The 18511-nt window shown below is 46.1% G+C and overlaps 1 protein-coding gene across 2 annotated transcripts in view; it reads left to right on the forward strand.

The window, feature by feature from the left end:
* CDAN1 (codanin 1) overlaps positions 1–18511 on the forward strand; it is a 218573-nt gene that overhangs the window by 143531 nt on the left and 56531 nt on the right. For both annotated transcript variants that reach the window (XM_069730898.1, XM_069730906.1), the window contains exons 19-20: positions 7013–7116; positions 10191–10340. In XM_069730898.1, coding sequence (XP_069586999.1) covers positions 7013–7116; positions 10191–10340 — 254 coding nt within the window. The remainder of the gene's footprint in view (positions 1–7012; positions 7117–10190; positions 10341–18511) is intronic.

Genomic DNA, 18511 nt, shown 5'->3' on the forward strand with positions numbered 1-18511 from the left:
GACCCCCTAAGGAACTTATCTAGATGTGTTTTGAGAGCTTTGAACCCCCAAGTGTTTCACTACAGTTTATAACGCAGAGCCGTGAAAATAATTTTTTTTTTTTCACAAAAATTGTTTTTTAGCCCCCAGCTTTGTATTTTTACAAGTGTAACAGAATAAATTGGACCCCAAAAGTTGTTGTCCAATTTGTCCTGAGTACGCTGATACCCCATATGCGGGGGGGAACCACTGTTTGGGCGCATGGCAGAGCTCGGAAGGGAAGGAGCGCCATTTGGAATGCAGACTTAGATGGATTGGTCTGCAGGCGTCACGTTGCATTTGCAGAGCCCCTGATGTACCCAAACAGTACAAACCCCCCACAAGTGACCCCATATTGGAAACTAGACCTCCCAAGGAACTTATCTAGATGTGTTGTGAGAACTTTAAACCCCCAAGTGTTTCACTACAGTTTATAACGCAGAGCCGTGAAAATAAAAAATCTTTTTTTTTCCCACAAAAATGATTTTTAGCCCCCCAAATTTTTATTTTCCCAAGGATAACAAGAGAACTTGGACCCAAAAAGTTGTCCAATGTGTCCTGAGTACACTGATACCCCATATGTTGGGGTAAACCCCTGTTTGGGCGCACGGGAGAGCTCGGAAGTGAAGGAGCACTGTTTTACTTTTTCAATGCAGAATTGGCTGGAATTGAGATCGGACACCATGTCGCGTTTGGAGAGCCCCTGATGTGCCTGAACAGTGGAAACTCTCCAATTCTACCTGAAACCCTAATCCAAACGCACCCCTAACCCTAATCCCAACGGTAACCCTAACCACACACCTAACCCTGACACACCCCTAATTCTAATCCCAACCGTAAATGTAATCCTAGCCCTATCCCTAGCCCTAACCCTAGCCCTAACCATAATGGGAAAATGGAAATAAATACATTTTTTAAAATTTTATTATTTTTCCCTAAGGCTAGGTTCACATTGCGTTAGGGCAATCCGTTTAGCGCTAGCGGATTGCGCTAACGCAATGTCTTTTTAGGTGTCGCGTTTAGTGGTCGCGTTAACGTCCCCGCTCTGGAAGATTGGGAATCGGACCTCGGGCGCGCCGCGGACGCTGCAAGCAGCGTCCGAGGAGCGCCACTAAAGAACGGCACCTTGCTAGCGCGAGCCGAAAATGGCACGCTCTAGCGATGCACTACACCCGAAAATCACATTGCTGTCAATGGGTGCGCTAACGGACCCGTTGCACGGCGATAATTGCGACATTTTCGCCATGCAACGTTGTCCGTTAGCGTTAACCCATTAACGCAGTGTGAACCTAGCCTAACTAAGGGGGTGATGAAGGGGGGTTTGATTTACTTTTATAGCGTTTTTTATATCAGATTTTTATGATTGGCAGCCGTCACACACTAAAAGACGCTTTTTATAGCAAAAAAGTTTTTGCGTCTCCACATTTTGAAACCTATAATTTTTCCTTATTTTGGTCCACAGAGTCATGTGAGGTCTTGTTTTTTGCGGGACGAGTTGACGTTTTTATTGGTAACATTTTCGGACACGTGACAGTTTTTGATCGCTTTTTATTCTGATTTTTTGTGAGGCAGAATGACTAAAAACCAGCTATTCATGAATTTCTTTTGGGGGAGGCGCTTATACCGTTCCGCGTTTGGTAAAATTGATAAAGCAGTTTTATTCTTCGGGTCAGTACGATTACAGCGATATCTCATTTATATAATTTTTTATGTTTTGGCGCTTTTATACGATAAAAGCTATTTTATGGAAAAAATAATTATTTTGGCATTGCTTTATTCTGAAGACTATAACTTTTTTATTTTTTTTTTGGTTATGATGCTATATGGTGGCTCGTTTTTTACGGGACAAGATGACGTTTTCAGCGGTACCATGGTTATTTATATCCGTCTTTTTGATCGCGTGTTATTCCACTTTTTGTTCGGCGGTATGATAATAAAGCGTTGTTTTTTGGCTCGCTTTTTTTTCTTTTTTCTTGCGGTGTTCACTGAAGAGGTTAACTAGTGGGACAGTTTTATAGGTTGGGTCGTTAACAATGCGGCGATACTAAATATGTGTACTTTTATTGTTTTTTTGGGGTTTTTTTAGATAAAGAAATTTATTTATGGGAATAATAATTTTTTTCTTCTTCTTTATTTAGGTTTTATTTTTTTTTATTTTTTTTACACGTGGAAATTTTTTTTTTTTTTTACTCTTTCACTTTGTCCCAGGGGGGGACATCACAGATCACTGATCTGACAGTGTGCACAGCACTCTCTCAGATCGGTGATCTGACAAACAGCCGGGCAGGATTAGAGCTGCAGCTGCAGCCTGCTCCTGACCCGGAAGTGCTCCCTGCAGGACCCGGATGCAGCCCCGCGGCCATTTTGGATCCGGGGACTGCAGGGAGAAGACGCTCGGTTCACGGTGAGTACATCACCGTGTACCGATCGTCTCAGGGAAGCCCGCAGGGAGCCCCCTCCCTGCGCGATGCTTCCCTGCACCGCCGGCACACCGCGATCATCTTTGATCGCGGTGTGCCGGGGGTTAATGTGCTGGGAGCGGTCCGTGACCGCTCCTGGCACATAGTGCCGGATGTCAGCTGCGATAGGCAGCTGACACCCGGCCACGATCGGCCGCGCTCCCCCCGTGAGCGTGGCCGATCGCATATGACGTACTATCCCGTCACTGGGAATTAAGTCCCAGGACACCTCGACGGGATAGTACGTCATATGGGATTAAGGGGTTAATCACCAACTCATTATTTGTGTAGGTAATTAAATTATCACCTGTGCAGTACAAGGAAATCCTGAAAACATGACCTGTTTGCAGCCCTCGAGGAATGCAGTTTGACACCCCAGTATTAGGCCACTCCTCACACTGGTAAAACTAGGGGTCGGATAGGAAGTTAGAAGGGAACGCAGCCTGGGAGAGTCCAGGGAGGACCTGTCAGGGGTGGGTTCCTGACAGGGGCCTAGCAGAACGAATAGAAAGCAACGGAACCGCGCCTGCACTACCTTGCGGCGGTATCCTAAGGAAGGATACGAAGAGAAGGATATTGTGGAAAGTGAGAAACGAGATCAAAGCACAAAGGAGAGCAAGTAGGAGTCGTGCCCCGAGAACGGCAACATCCTACTGAGGCGCGTAGCCAGTGACCGGAACACCGAGGAAGTAACTGACTTTATGCCTTACTTCAAATACCGCATAACAGTTGATTATAGATAAGCTGTTTACCATACATTACCTAAGCAGACATAGGGGGCAAGCGTGGAGAGGGGCGTCCCTAGGGTCCCAGGATAGCTCCGAGCCTTCCCGTCAAACGGGTGCGTCCTATCCATATAAACTTGGGGGACGGAGAGAGAGAGAAAGAACGAACGAGAACAGAAGTTGTGAGGACTATCCCGAATGCTCAGCAGGGAAGCACTACAACACACAGGCGCTAGTGGTAGGCAACAATATCCACCTGCAAAGGGAACTCTGGATGTGCCTTCGGACCGGCCGGTCTCAGACAGCCCAGTTAACAGTGCTCTGGATTGAGGATCCCGAAGTCTTCAGTAAAAGGTAGAGACTGCAACCCAGTGTCCTCGTTATTAACTGCGCCTCACACCATCGCCACCTTCACTACTGGGAAGCCCTGGGGATATACTTCACCTGTGGGAAGGTAAACCATCTAGCTGCCATCACATCACCCCAGTGGACCCCAAGCAGCGTCGGTCAACCTGACCGAATACCTCAGGTGGCGTCACGAAGCCTTAGCCGACTTTCATCACTCCCTTTCATTGGACGCCCCTTAGCAGCGTCACAGACCGGGTCTAGCCACCGTGACAACCCTAGAACTGAGACAGAGAGGACCGGTACCGAGTAACCCACGGCCCTGCGTGTGGGGGCGCTCCATAAGGTGATTTGTTTTTAATTATATATTATGTAAACTAGGGGGCAGGTCAGTGAGGGATCAAGGGATCAGTGACCTGTCAGAGGCCATACAAATAAATACCTAATCAGAACACCACATGAAGACCCCCCTACCTCCCCACAGGCTGCCCTGCAGCACGAGCGTATCATTAACTCAAAACTAAAAATAAAGATTAATCCAACCACAAGACTGATTTCATCAAACAAAATATAATTTTACTCAGTACTGCACCGACCTGACACTGTAGGTTACTCAGCACAATCCTGCTGACAGGTTCCCTTTAACTGTGAATTAAGAAAATCCTCTCATTTATTTTTGACACAACCTCAGAACTATGTCTCACAGCTTTAACCCCTTAGTGACAGAGCTAATTTGCAGCTTAATGACCAGGCCAATTTTTACATTTCTGATCACTGTCACTTTGAGGTTATATATATATGTTTGTTTTTTTGTGACATATTGTACTTTATGATAGCGGTAAAATGTCTGCGATATGACTTGCGTTTATTTATGAAAAAAATTGAATATGGCAAATGTTTTTACAAATTTTCAATTTTCACTTTTAATTTTTATGCCCTTAAATCAGAGAGATGTTACACAAAATAGTTAATAAATAAAATTTCCCACATGTCTACTTTACATCAGCACAATTTTGGAAACAAAATCTTCTTTTGTTAGGAAGTTATAAGGGTTAAAAGTTGACCAGCGATTTGTCATTTCTACAACAAAATTTACAAAACCATTTTTTGGGGGGGGGACCATCTCACATTTAAAGTCACTTTGAGGGGCGTACATGACAGAGTAACCAAAAGGGACGCATTCTAAAAACTGCACCCATCAAGGTGCTCAAAACCACATTCAAGAAGTTTATTAACCCTTTACGTGCTTCACATGAACTGAAGCAATGTGGAAGGAAAAAATGAACGTTTAACTTTTTTTTTTTTTTTTTTTTACAAACATTTTACTTCAGAACCAATTTTTTTATTTTCATAAATGTAAAAAGAAAAAATGAACAACAAAATTTGTTGTGCAATATCTCCTGAATATGCCGATACCCCATATGTGGGGGTAAACCACTGTTTGGGCGCATGGCAGAGTTTGGAGGGGTTAGACTGCTGTTTGACTTTTTGAATGCAGAATTGGCTGGTATTGAGATCGGATTCCATGTCGCGTTTGGAGAGCCCCTGATGTGCCTAAACAGTGGAAACCCCCCACAAGTGACACCATTTTGGAAACTAGATTCCCCCCCCCCCCCCCCCCCTCCAAGGAGCTTATCTAGATGTGTGGTGAACATTTTGAACCCCCAAGTGCTTCACAGAAGTTTATAATGTAGAGCCATGAAAATAAAAAAACATATTTTTTCAACAAAAATGATCTTCTCGCCCCAAAATTTTTATTTTCACAAAGGTAGCAGGAGAAATTAGACACCCAAAGTTGTTGAGCAATTTGTCCTGAGTACACCGATACGCCATATGTGGGGGTAAACCACTGTTTGGGTGCACAGCAGAGCTCGGAAAAGGAGGGCCTTTTGACTTTTTCAATGCAGAATTGGCTGGAATTGAGATCGGATGCCATGTCACGTTTGGAGAGCCCCTGATGTGCCTAAATAGTGGAAACCCTCCAAGGAACTTATTTAGATGTGTTGTGTGAACTTTGAACCCCCAAGTGTTTCACTAAAGTTTACACTGCAGAGCCGTGAAACTAAAAAATCCCTTTTTTTTCTTTTTTTTCTTCCACAAAAATGATTTTTTTTAGCCCTCAATTTTTTTATTTTCCCAAGGGTAACAGGAGAAATTGGACCCCAGAAGTTGTTGTCCAATTTGTCCTGAGTAATCTGGCAGCCCAGGGAGAAACTACTGTTTGGTCACACGTCGGGGCTCGGAAGGGAAGTAGTGACGTTTTGGGATGCAGACTTTGATGGAATGGTCTTGCGGCGTCATGTTGCGTTTGCAGAGCCCTTGATGTGCCTAAACAGTAGAACCCCCCCACAAGTGAACCCATTTTGAGAACTAGACCCCCCAAGAAGCTTATGTAGATGTGAGGTGAGCACTTTGAACGCCCAAGTGCTTCACAGAAGTTTATAATACAGAGCCGTGAAAATAAAAAAAATAAAAAAAAATTCCACATAAAACATTGGGGGCAAAAAAAATTTTTTTTCCCCAAGGGTAACAGGAGAAATTGGATCCCAAAAGTTGTTCAATTTGTCCTGAGTACGCTGATGCCCTGTATTTGGGGGTAAACCACTGTTTGGGCGCACGGCAGAGCTCAGAAGGGAGGGAGCACCATTTGACTTTTTGAACGCAAAATTGGCTGGAATCTGTGGTGGCGCCATGTCGCGTTTTGAGACCCCTGATGTGCCTAAACAGTGGAAACCCAATTCAAGCTCTGACCCTAACCAACACATTCCTAACCCTAATCACAACCCTAAGCCCAACAAACCCCTAATCATAACCCTAATCCCAACCCTAAGCCCAACACACCCCTAACCCTAATCCCCACCCTAATACTAGCCCTAACTTTGGCCCCAGCCCTAGTCATTTTCTCCCGGAAGAAAAAGCCAGAGGCACGGGGGACTTCAGGGGGCCATGGATGGACAACGGAGGTAACTGGGGGGGAAGGGAGGGGGGATCAGGAACCCCATTTGTCTCTCCTCTGATGTGCGATCACATCAGATAGAGAAATTAAATGGCAAATCGCGTTTTTTTTTTTCCGGTCGCCGTTATACGGTTAATTACTGCGATCGCAACCCCGGTAAAAAACGACCCGAATCATGTTCTCTGGGGTCTCGGCTACCCTGTGGTTTAAGTACCCTTTACTACCGCCGTTAAAAGGCGTATCAGCAGTTGTTAGTGAGTTAAGCAATGCTGTAAACTTTTGTATGTAGGGCTGTTTCTGATTTCCTGCATTCAACCCTGTGACTACTCCCCGACCCATTATTTTTTACATATGATAATGAAAAATATTCAAAAATTTATAAGAATTGTGATATTTTCCAAATAGCTGCCGTTAGATTACAGTTCATTCTGACCCTTACATGTCTCCAGGATTATATTGTAAACCATATGTAAATCAATGACTTTTCTCTTATTTGCTGTTTTCCACAGGCAGAACTGGAACAAGCCTTCTTCCACAACCAGCCTCCATCTCTACGCAGATCTGTTGAGTTTGTGGCTGAAAGAATTGGATCAAATTGTGTCAAACACATCAAGTAAGTATTTGGATCTTTAATTATACTTCCACCTTTATCATCTTGTAATTTCGTGTCGGCATTTGTTTTTATTTGTTAACTTCTGTGTTGTGACCCATTGTCAGAAAAATGTTTATTTTTTTGCACTTGCATCAATAATTGTTTTTAATAATCCGCACAATATAATTCCCTAACTTCAATGTAAACCTGTTATATTCACAATGTTACCATTTGATTTCTAAACCACTTAAGCTGTAATACGGAAATTCAGACAAGATGTAAACCTGCATTTTCTGTAGTTATTACCAAGGCTCAAATTAAAGACAATTTCTCAACTAAAATATGGTTAAAACAATATAAGAACACACACATACATATTGTTTTCAATATCTGTCATGAAATCAGAACAAGCCTTTCCCGTTTTAGGTCAAATAAGATTACTATTATTATTTGCCAGAATGAGAGAAAATGTTTTAAAGCATTTTTATTACTTACTGCAAAGTTAAAATTTTACATACACTAAGATTACTATGCATTTAAACAATTCTGGACTGCCCATATGATGTCATGTGTTTGGAAGCTTCTATGCGTTTTTTTGTTGTTGTTTTTTTTTTGCAATGTCTTAGTTAATTAGAGACACACCTGTGGATATACACTGCTCAAAAAAAATAAAGTGAACACTAATATCCCACATCCTAGATATCACTGAATGAAATATTCCAGTTTTTAATCTTTATTCATTACATAGTGGAATGTGTTGAGAACAATAAAACCTAAAAATGATTAACGTAAATCACAACTAATATCCCACGGAGGTCTGGAGTTGGAATGATGCTCAAAATCAAAGTGGAAAATGAAGTTACAGGCTGATCCAACTTCAGTGGAAATGCCTCAAGACAAGGAAATGATGTTCAGTAGTGTGTGTGGCCTCCATGTGCCTGTATGACCTCCCGACAACGCCTGGGCATGCTCCTAATGAGGCGGCAGATGGTCTCCTGAGGGATCTTCTCCCAGACCTGGACTAAAGCATCCGCCAACTCCTGGACAGTCTGTGGTGCAACGTGACGTTGGTGGATGGTGCAAGACATGATGTCCCAGATGTGTCCAATCGGATTCAGATCTGGGGAACGGGCGAGCCAGTTCATAGCTTCAATGCCTTCATCTTGCAGGAACTGCTGACACACTCCTGCCACATGAGGTTTGGCATTGTCCTGCATTAGGTGGAGCCCAGGGCCAACCGCAGGAGCATATGTTCTCACAAGGGGTCTGAGGATCTCATCTCGGTACCTAGTGGCAGTCAGGCTACCTCTGGCGGGCACATGGAGGGCTGTGCGGCCCTCCAAAGAAATGCCACCCCACACTATTACTGACCCACTGCTAAACTGGTAATGCTGAAGGATGTTGCAGGCAGCAGATAGCTCTCCATGGCATTTCTAGACTGTCACGTCTGTCACATGTGCTCAGTGTGAATCTGCTTTCATCTGTGAAGAGCACAGGGCGCCAGTGGCGATTTTGCCAATCCTGGTGTTCTGTGGCGAGTGCCAAGCGTCCTGCATGGTGTTGGGCTGTGAGCACAACCCCCATCTGTGGACGACGGGCACTCAGACCATCCTCATGGAGTCGCTTTCTAACAGTTTGTGCAGACACATGCACATTTGTGGCCTGCTGGAGGTCATTTTGCAGGGCTCTGGCAATGCTCCTCCTGTTCCTCCTTGCACAAAGGCTGAGGTAGCGGTCCTGCTGCTGGGTTGTTGCCCTCCTGAGGCCCCCCTCCACGTCTCCTGGTGTACTGGCCTGACTCCTGGTAGCGCCTCTGGACACTACGCTGACACACAGCAAACCACCTTGCCACATCTCGCATTGATGTGCCATCCTGGATGAGCTGCAGTACCTGAGCCACTTGTGTGGGTTGTAGTCAGTCTCATGCTACCATGAGTGTGAAAGCACAACCAACATTCAAAAGTGACCAAAACATCGTCCAGAAAGCATTGATACTGAGATGTGGTCTGTTGTCCCCACCTGCAGAACCACTCCTTTGAGTGTGTCTTGATAATTGCCAATAATTTCCATCTGTTGTCTATGCCATTTGCACAACAGCATGTGAAATTGATTGTCAAACAGTGTTGCTTCCCAAGTAGACAATTTGATTTCACAGATGTTTGATTTACTTGGAGTTATATTCTGTTGTTTAAGTGTTCCCTTTATTTTTTTTGAGCAGTGTATTTTAATGTACACCTGAAACACACAGCTTCATGCGGAAGTCTCAAGAAATCAGCCAAGATATCAGGAAGAGAACTGTGGTCGTGCACAAGTCTGGCTCATCCTTGAGTAGAATTTCAAGATACCTAAATCTACCTCATTCATCTGTACAAACAATTATACGCAATTACAAACAAGATGAGAATGTCCAGCCATCATGTGCATATCAACCCAATGACATAAGCAAAAGACCTTGTGAAGATGATGGTGTAAGCTGGTAAGATTGTGTCAATATCCACAGCAATACTGAAGCAACATCTCAAGACATCAGCCAGGAAGTTGAAGCTTGAGCTGAAATGGGTCTTCCAAATGGACAATGACCCGATGCATACTGCCAAAATGTTAACAAAGTGGCTTAAGGATAACAAAGTCAGTGTTTTGGAGTGACCATCACAATGTCCTGATCTCAATCCTATTGAAAATTTATAGGTAAAGCTGAAAAGGCAGGTGCGAGCAAGGCGACCTTCAAACCTTGGATCAGTTATACCAGTTTTGAAAGGAGGAATGGGTTCAAATTCCGACTAACTATTGTGATAAGCTTGTGGAAGGATCCCAAACATTTGACCCAAGTCATTCAGTTTAAGGGCAATGGTACCAAATACTAATGAAATGTTCACTCTTGACTTTGCATAAAGTAAGGCTCTTTCTCTCTTTCTCTCTCACTAACATGTTTAAAACTGTATTTATTTGCACTATATCTGCTGGTGAATGCTGTTGTTTTTACTTTTTTTTTTAGCTGACAGATTCCTTTAAAACACAGTCCCATACTTGTCTATGTGCCAAAGACATTCATTGTCACATATAACCTTCATTATATTTTCATCTCTTAATTTAAGGGCGACTCTGGTGGCGGACCTTGTGAAACAAGCCGAGGCTATCCTGAAGGATAAAATGACTGAGGACAGTGTAGAAAATGACAAGCTTCTTGACAGCGTGTGTGCCAGGCTCTGTGAGGATGGACGTCATGCTCTGCACAAAGGCAAAGAGTAAGCATATTAGGGTACAGTGTTCAGCTCACTCTAGTTTTAGATGTGCCTGGTTAACAGATAATGGGGCCTGCATTCCTGATTTATTTTCACCTTTCGAGCTGTCACTAGCGCTCTGAGCAGGACACTTTAAAGAGAAGGTGCCACCAGTTTTCTGGTAGTTTGCTTTTTTGTGAAATTGATCTTAATTTTTGCAAACAATTCTATATGAAAAATATTATACATTTTCTTACAAATATAATTACCACTAGGGGGAGCATTTTCTGTTTTAGACCTCAAGCAGCTATAGTAAGACTTACCAGCTTTACTGTTGGCAGGAAAATTGGGGCAGTAACTGCTGACATCACCATTTCCCTCCCCTTTTGGGTGGTCTAGTATCCCTGGGGCAGAATGTGGGTGACTGCCCTGTGATCTGCTATCATCAGCAGTTAGGGTACCGTCACACTATAACATTTCGATCGCTACGACGGTACGATTCGTGACGTTCCAGCGATATCGTTACGATATCGCTGTGTCTGACACGCAGCAGCGATCAGGGATCCTGCTGAGAATCGTACGTCGTAGCAGATCGTATGGAACTTTCTTTCATCGCTGAATCTCCCGCTGTCATCGCTAGATCGGTGTGTGTGACACCGATCTAGCGATGCGATCCAGCGATGCGTTCGCTTGTAACCAGGGTAAACATCGGGTAACTAAGCGCAGGACCGCGCTTAGTTACCCGATGTTTACCCTGGTTACAAGCGTTAAACTAAAAAAAAAAAAAACAGCACATACTTACATTCTGGTGTCCGTCAGGTCCCTTGCCGTCTCTGCTTCCCGCACTGTGACTGCCGGCCGTAAAGTGAAAGCAGAGCACAGCGGCTGTGCTTTCACTTTCACTTTACGGCCGGCAGTCACTGAGTGCGGGAAGCAGACTGCAAGGGACCTGACGGACACCAGAATGTAAGTATGTGCTGTTTGTTTTTTTTTAGTTTAACGCTTGTAACCAGGGTAAACATCGGGTAACTAAGCGCGGTCCTGCGCTTAGTTACCCGATGTTTACCCTGGTTACCCAGGGACCTCGGCATCGTTGGTCGCTGGAGAGCTGTCTGTGTGACAGCTCCCCAGCGACCACACTACGATTTACCTACGATCACGGCCAGGTCATATCGCTGGTCGTGATCGTAGGTAAATCGTATAATGTGACGGTACCCTTACTGTCTCTCTCTCTCCCATCAATCTTCACATGTCTCTCTGACCCAGACTACATGTATCTCACCCCCCTCCAGAAGTTCACTGCAGACCCAGAGCTCCTTATCTTATCTGTGGAATGAGTCACTGCTGGGATAATGCTGATGTAGACTGTTCCTTGATGTCTTTGCAGTCTCTGATACTCTGCCCCAGCTTTTCTCTCACATTTTAGGCTACGTTCACATTTGCGTCTTTGGGCGCAGCGTCGTCGAGGCAACGCAAAACGCATGTCAAACGCATACACAGCGCAGCGTTTTTTGACGCATGCGTTGTCCTATAGAATTAAAGATCAAAAAAGGTTTAAAAAAAACAAAACACATCACTTGCATTATACTCAAAAAGCGCATGCGTCGACCAACGCGGGTCAACACAGGCACCTGCGCCCTATGCGTTTTACATAGCCACTAATGTGGTTTTTTTTTACGCATTTACGACGCAAATTCGTTGCATGCGTTTTTTTATCGGAAATGTGACGCATGAAAAATGCTACCTGTAGCGTTGTCCGTGCCCTGTCTAGTGCGTCAAAATGACGCATGCGTCGTAAAACGCATGACAACGCATACCGGCGCATCTCTATGCGCCCCCCATGTTAAAGATAGGGGCGCATGACGCATGCGTCCGTATCCGTCAACGACGCTGTGCCCAAAGACGCAAATGTGAACGTACCCTTACTCCTCTCAATCTAGGATATGTTCTGAAGCAGTACTGCTTCTGTTAGCATATCCTAATGAAAGGAGACAAATGACAGCCGAGGGCTCCTTGAAAATGGCAGCAGAATACTCTGCTCTGAATTGTGCAGCCCACAGAGGTGTGCCCAGTTCACAGTAGTGACTGCTCCATTACAATAGATAGGGTCAGTGGAGGTCTGTTATCTCATATGACCATGGGGTGCGTATTATGACACTGATAGTGTCTTGCTGCTGTGAAAGCAAGATGTCAGCCTCCAGTGCCTTCTTTAAACTCCTATAACACACAAAATGTTTCAAATGCAATCAAATCTTGGTTATAACAGCATGTTATGCCACAATACATTGATTTATTAATGATGTATAAACGTGGTACCTTCCCTTTTAAGTTTTGGGAGAACGTGTGGAAATGAATGGTAGTTATCACCCGAGGCCTTTCAGGGGGAAGAGCAATCTAGTTAGAGCTCTACAGCTATTGGGGAATCTTTGTGTGTTATATGCTTGAAGGCCGAAAAAACAGGATTTTTTGGCTGCTTACCGTAAAATCTGTTTCTTGGAGTCATTGGGGGACAGATGAACCATGGGACGTCCCAAAGCAGTCCCTGGTGAGAGAACAGCAGAAAACTCCATTCAGGTCAGAGAATTCACCACTGCCGCCTGCAAGATCCTTCTGCCTAAGCTGGCGTCCGCTGAAGCGTAGGTATGGACCCTATAAAATTTGGCGACCGTGTGGATGGAAGACCAAGTTGCCGCTTTGCAAAGTTGTAGGGCCCTATGTTGAGGCGCCCACTGCCCGCGTAGAATGAGCACTAATCCCAGGGGGAGGCACTCTGTTCTTGACCCGGTAGGCCTCCAAAATTGCCGTTCTTATCCAGCGAGCAATTGTAGCCTTGGAGGCCTGCAGGCCTCTTTGCGCACCATCTGGAATGAGTGTCTGTCTCCCTAAAGGGGGCGGTCCTAGCCAGATAGACCTTCACCGTCCTGACCAGATCCAGCTTGTACAACGAACGCTCCAGAAGATGAGTCGGAGCAGGACAAAAGGAAGGGAGAACAATGACCTCATTTAGGTGAAAAGTGGACACCACCTTAGGAAAGAAAGAAGGTGGAGGCCACAAAATCACCTTATCCTGGGGAAGAACCAAGAGAGGGGGCTACAAGAAAGAGCCACCAAGTCTGAGACGCACCTGATGGAGGTCATGGCCACCAGAAATGCCACCTTCCAAGACAGAAAGGACAGGGAAACCACTCGGAGCAGTTCAAACGGAGGACTCATCAGAGCTTCCAGAACTAAATTGAGGTCCCTGGGGTCCACAGGTGTCCGGTATGGAGGGGCCGCATGCGCAACACCTTAAAGAAAAGTTCTGACCTGAGAACGGAAGGATAAATTCTTCTGGAAAAGAATGGAAAGTGCTGACACCTGGCCCTTTGGCGAACTAAGGTCAAGACCAGCATCAAGTCCCGCTTGGAGAAATTCCAAAATGGAAGGGAGAGAGAAGGACATAGGCGGGATGTGATTAGACTCACATCAGCTGAAATAGGCTTTCCAGGTCCGATAATACACCCTGGAAGACGACTGCTTCCTAGCCTGGATCATAGTGTGAACAACCCAATCTGAAAAACCGGACACACTCAGGACCGCAGTTTCAACAGCCACGCCTTCAAATTGAGCGACCGAGAATTCCAGAAGAGATCTGGTCTGTCTGGGAGCCTTCAGGGGGCGTCCGCGAGAGCGTTGACTGTCTGCGAACCAAGACCTTCTGGGCCATTCCGGTGCGATCAGTATGATCGGCACCCCTTCCACCTTGATCTTCAGCAGCCTGGGAAGAAAGGGAAGGGGAGGAAACAGATAGGGGAGCACGATCTGCGACCAGGAAATGGCCAGAGCATCAGCGCCCACCGCGAGAGGATCGCGGGATTTGGAGACGAACCGTGGAACCTTCCTGTTCAGCCTGGACGCCATGAGGTCCACATCCGGAGTTCCCCATTGAAGGCAAATCTGATGGAAGACCTCCTGATGCATGGTCCACTCCCCTGCAGTGAGACCCTTGTGGCTGAGAAAATCGGCGGCCCAGTTTTCCACGCCGGGAATATGCACTGCGGATATTGCCGGAACAGTCACTTCTGCCCAGAGGAGAATCTTGGCTACCTCGGCCATTGCCAAGGTACTCTTAGTCCCTTTCTGGTGATTGACATATGCCACTGCCGTGGCATTGTCCGTCTGAACTCTGATTGGTAGACCCCTGAGAAGCCTTTCCCAGTGTTGGAGGGACAGAAGGATGGCACTTATCTCGAGGACGTTGATTGGTAGAGAGGATTCCTGTGCCGACCAACGTCCCTGGACAGTCAAGTAGCCAAACACCGCCCCCCAGCTGAGAAGGCTGGCGTCCATAGTCACTACCTGCCAGTGAACGGGAAGCAAGGACCGGCCCTGAAAAATGAGGTGGGATGACAGCCACCAATTGAGAGACCAGTATAGAAAAAACATGACACAACTGGAGAGGTGCTAAGGTTTAGGTTCCCAAACCATGCAAATAGTGAATAAAAACCTAGCACTCAATTATATTTGCCGGAGAAAAATTTATTATAGTTTATACGAAGACGTTTAAGGGTACTGTCACACTATACGATTTACCTACGATCACGACCAGCGATATGACCTGGCCGTGATCGTAGGTAAATCGTAGTGTGGTCGCTGGGGAGCTGTCACACAGACAGCTCTCCAGCGACCAACGATGCCGAGGTCCCTGGGTAACCAGGGTAAACATCGGGTAACTAAGCGCAGGACCGCGCTTAGTTACCCGATGTTTACCCTGGTTACAAGCGTTAAACTAAAAAAAAACAAACAGCACATACTTACATTCTGGTGTCCGTCAGGTCCCTTGCAGTCTGCTTCCCGCACTCAGTGACTGCCGGCCGTAAAGTGAAAGTGAAAGCACAGCCGCTGTGCTCTGCTTTCACTTTACGGCCGGCAGTCACAGTGCGGGAAGCAGACGGCAAGGGACCTGACAGACAACAGAATGTAAGTATGTGCGTTTTTTTTTTTTTTTTTTAACGCTTGTAACCAGGGTAAACCTCGGGTAACTAAGCGCGGTCCTGCGCTTAGTTACCCGATGTTTACCCTGGTTACAAGCGAACGCATCGCTGGATCGCATCGCTAGATCGGTGTCACACACACCGATCTAGCGATGACAGCGGGAGATCCAGCGATGAAAGAAAGTTCTAAACGATCTGCTACGACGTACGATTCTCAGCAGGATCCCTGATCGCTGCTGCGTGTCAGACACAGCGATATCGCTGGAACGTCACGAATCGTACCGTCGTAGCGATCGAAATGTTATAGTGTGACGGTACCCTTAGTCTGCTACGACCTTCATCAGTTATACAGAAATGAAGATAGTTGCAATAGTCACAATATACAAAAGAAAATTGTGTATATCAAAGTGCAAACTTAAAGAAAGTATATACAAGATATGGTCAAAGGTTATATGGTATATATGGTCATATATGGTACCTTTATTAATGTAGAGTCTAATGGTCAGGTATCTCACATAATTCTAAACTGGATGAAACCAAAATGACGGTGGGAGATAGAAGAGATGCAAAGGGGTACTAAACATACTGTGTCAGTAATGTGCAGTGGACAGATATACCTCTGTTGTTCGGTATGAATTTAGCCTCTGAGACAAAAGTAGAGTAAAGTGATATAAAATTGCCATAGGTTACATATAGAACAATAAGAATTAGTGAACTTACTAGAAAGGTCCGTTACAGAAACAAGGAGTAATGGTTCGTATGAAAAGTAAAAGTGGAACTCAGTGTTGTCCTGTAATAAGTGGTAAATGTGCTGTGAGAGCCACAAGACATATTACCTTGAGCAAGCGTGCTTCCAGATGAGGCATCCACCGTTAGTCTGGCCACAGCGCGTGAGTGTGTGAGTATAAGAAGGAAAGAGGCTGGTCTAAGGTGATTCCTGTCAATTAGACTGTAAGAGCCGAAAACCCGGAAGTCACAGACCGGAAATGGCTGTGCATTCCAGCTGCCCGCTATGTGTGCGTTCCACTTAAAGCGCCAGTTAGCGTCAGGGTAAGAGAGGAGAGATGTAGTACCACCCACGCCTCACTCAGGTTTCCATGGAGACACTTCCAGCAGCAAACGGACACGATAACCATTACGAACTGTTTCTTGCTATCTGTTTACTGCCAAATTGGTATAAGTGGAATGCACACATAGCGGCAGCTGGAACGCACAGCCAGGGCCGTATTAGCCACTAGGCATGTGAGGGCATGGGCCTAGGGCGCCAGGATGCAGGGGGGTGGCACTTGAGCAAGTTTTTTTTTTCTTTCCTTTTTTTTATATATAAAGTCTGGGGTCCGCCCGCCCATCCCCCTCAACCCTGACCACCAACCACCTCCTTGAAGACGATATACTCACCCTCCTCCAGCGGTGCCTGTTCTCAGCGCCGACAGTAAGTCCTGTGCTCACAGCGGTCACGTGGTACCGCTCATTAAGGTGATGAATATGGATGCATATTCATCACCTTAATGAGCGGTACTATGTGACCACTCACACAGGAAGAAGCTTCGGCGTGGTGCAGGAGGAAAAGTCCGTTCAGCGCGCTGTGAGGAGGGTGAGTATGACGGGCGGGGGAGGAGAAGGAGGACGGGGGAGCCATGCATACAAGGATGGGAGGGAGGGAACGGAGCCACGCATACAAGGATGGGAGGAGGGGGAACAGAGCCACGCATACATTGATGGGAGGGGGGGGGAACGGGGCCACGCATACAAGGATGGGAGGAGGGGGGAGCGGAGCCATGCATACAAGGATAGGGGGGGGGGGGGGACAGAGCCATGCGTACAAGGATGGGAGGTGGGGGGAACGGAGCCACGCGTACAAGGATGGGAGGAGGGGGGGAACGGAGCCACGCGTACAAGGATGGGAGGAGGGGGGGAACGGAGCCACGCATACAAGGATGGGAGGAGGGGGGAACGGAGCCACGCATACAAGGATGGGAGGAGGGGGAGCAGAGCCACGCATACAAGGATGGGAGGAGGGGGAGCAGAGCCACGCATACAAGGATGGGAGGAGGGGTAGCAGAGCCACGCATACAAGGATGGGAGGAGGGGGAGCAGAGCCACGCATACAAGGATGGGAGGAGGGGGAGCAGAGCCACACATACAAGGATGGGAGGAGGGGTAGCAGAGCCACGCATACAAGGATGGGAGGAGGGGGAGCAGAGCCACGCATACAAGGATGGGAGGAGGGGATTATACAGTATGGAGCATCATGTGTGGCCATTATACAGTATTGAGAATCATGCGGGGTCCTCATGCAGTATTGAGAATCATGTGGGGCCATTATACAGTATAGAGCACTGTATGGCCATTATACTGTACGCAGCATCATGTGGGGCCATTATACAGTATTGAGCATCATGTGGGGTCACACAGTATGGAGCACTGTGTGGCCATAATTTATTTTTTTTTGTTTATAATTATTGTTTATGAAACCGTGTGATCAGCAGTACTAAATGGGTGTGGTTGGGGCATGGATATGGGTGTGACTAGTTGTGAAATGGGTGTGGTCAGAGGCATGGCCTAAAATTTGCCATAGCGCGCCGCAAACTTTGTCCCTCTTTCCCTTCTTCAAAAGTTGGGATGTATGATACCGCATTTGCCAGATCACGGCAAGTGCTGCAAATGTCCACAAATCCCATAGGGAATGAATGAGGCCCAACGCAGTGTTGTCGTAAGTGATCTGTTACACGGCAGATGCGGAAAAACTGCTGGATCTGCTACTTTCACATAAGCGATTTTTGACAAAGTCACTGCCGATAGTGTCATACTCACCAATGGGGGAGGCAGCACTAAAAGTGCCTAGGGCAGCAGAAAATCTAAATATGGCCCTGCGCACAGCCATGTCTTTCCGGTCTGTGACTTCCGGGTCTTCGGCTCTTATACTCACACGGTGTGGCCAGACTAACGGTGGATGCCTCATCTGGAAGCACGCTTGCTCAAGGTAATATGTCATGTGGCTCTTACAGCACACTTCCCACTTATTACAGGACAACACTGAGTTCCACTTTTACTTTTCATACGAACCATTACTCCTTGTTTCTATAACGGACCTTTCTAGTAAGTGCACTAATTCTTATTGTTCTATATGTAACCTATGGTAATCTATATCACTTTACTTATGTCTCTTAGAGGCTAAATTCATAACGAACAACAGAGGTATATCTGTCCACTGCACATTAT

The sequence above is a fragment of the Ranitomeya imitator genome, chromosome 1 (genome assembly GCF_032444005.1).
Source record: "Ranitomeya imitator isolate aRanImi1 chromosome 1, aRanImi1.pri, whole genome shotgun sequence".
NCBI classification, from domain to species: domain Eukaryota; kingdom Metazoa; phylum Chordata; class Amphibia; order Anura; family Dendrobatidae; genus Ranitomeya; species Ranitomeya imitator.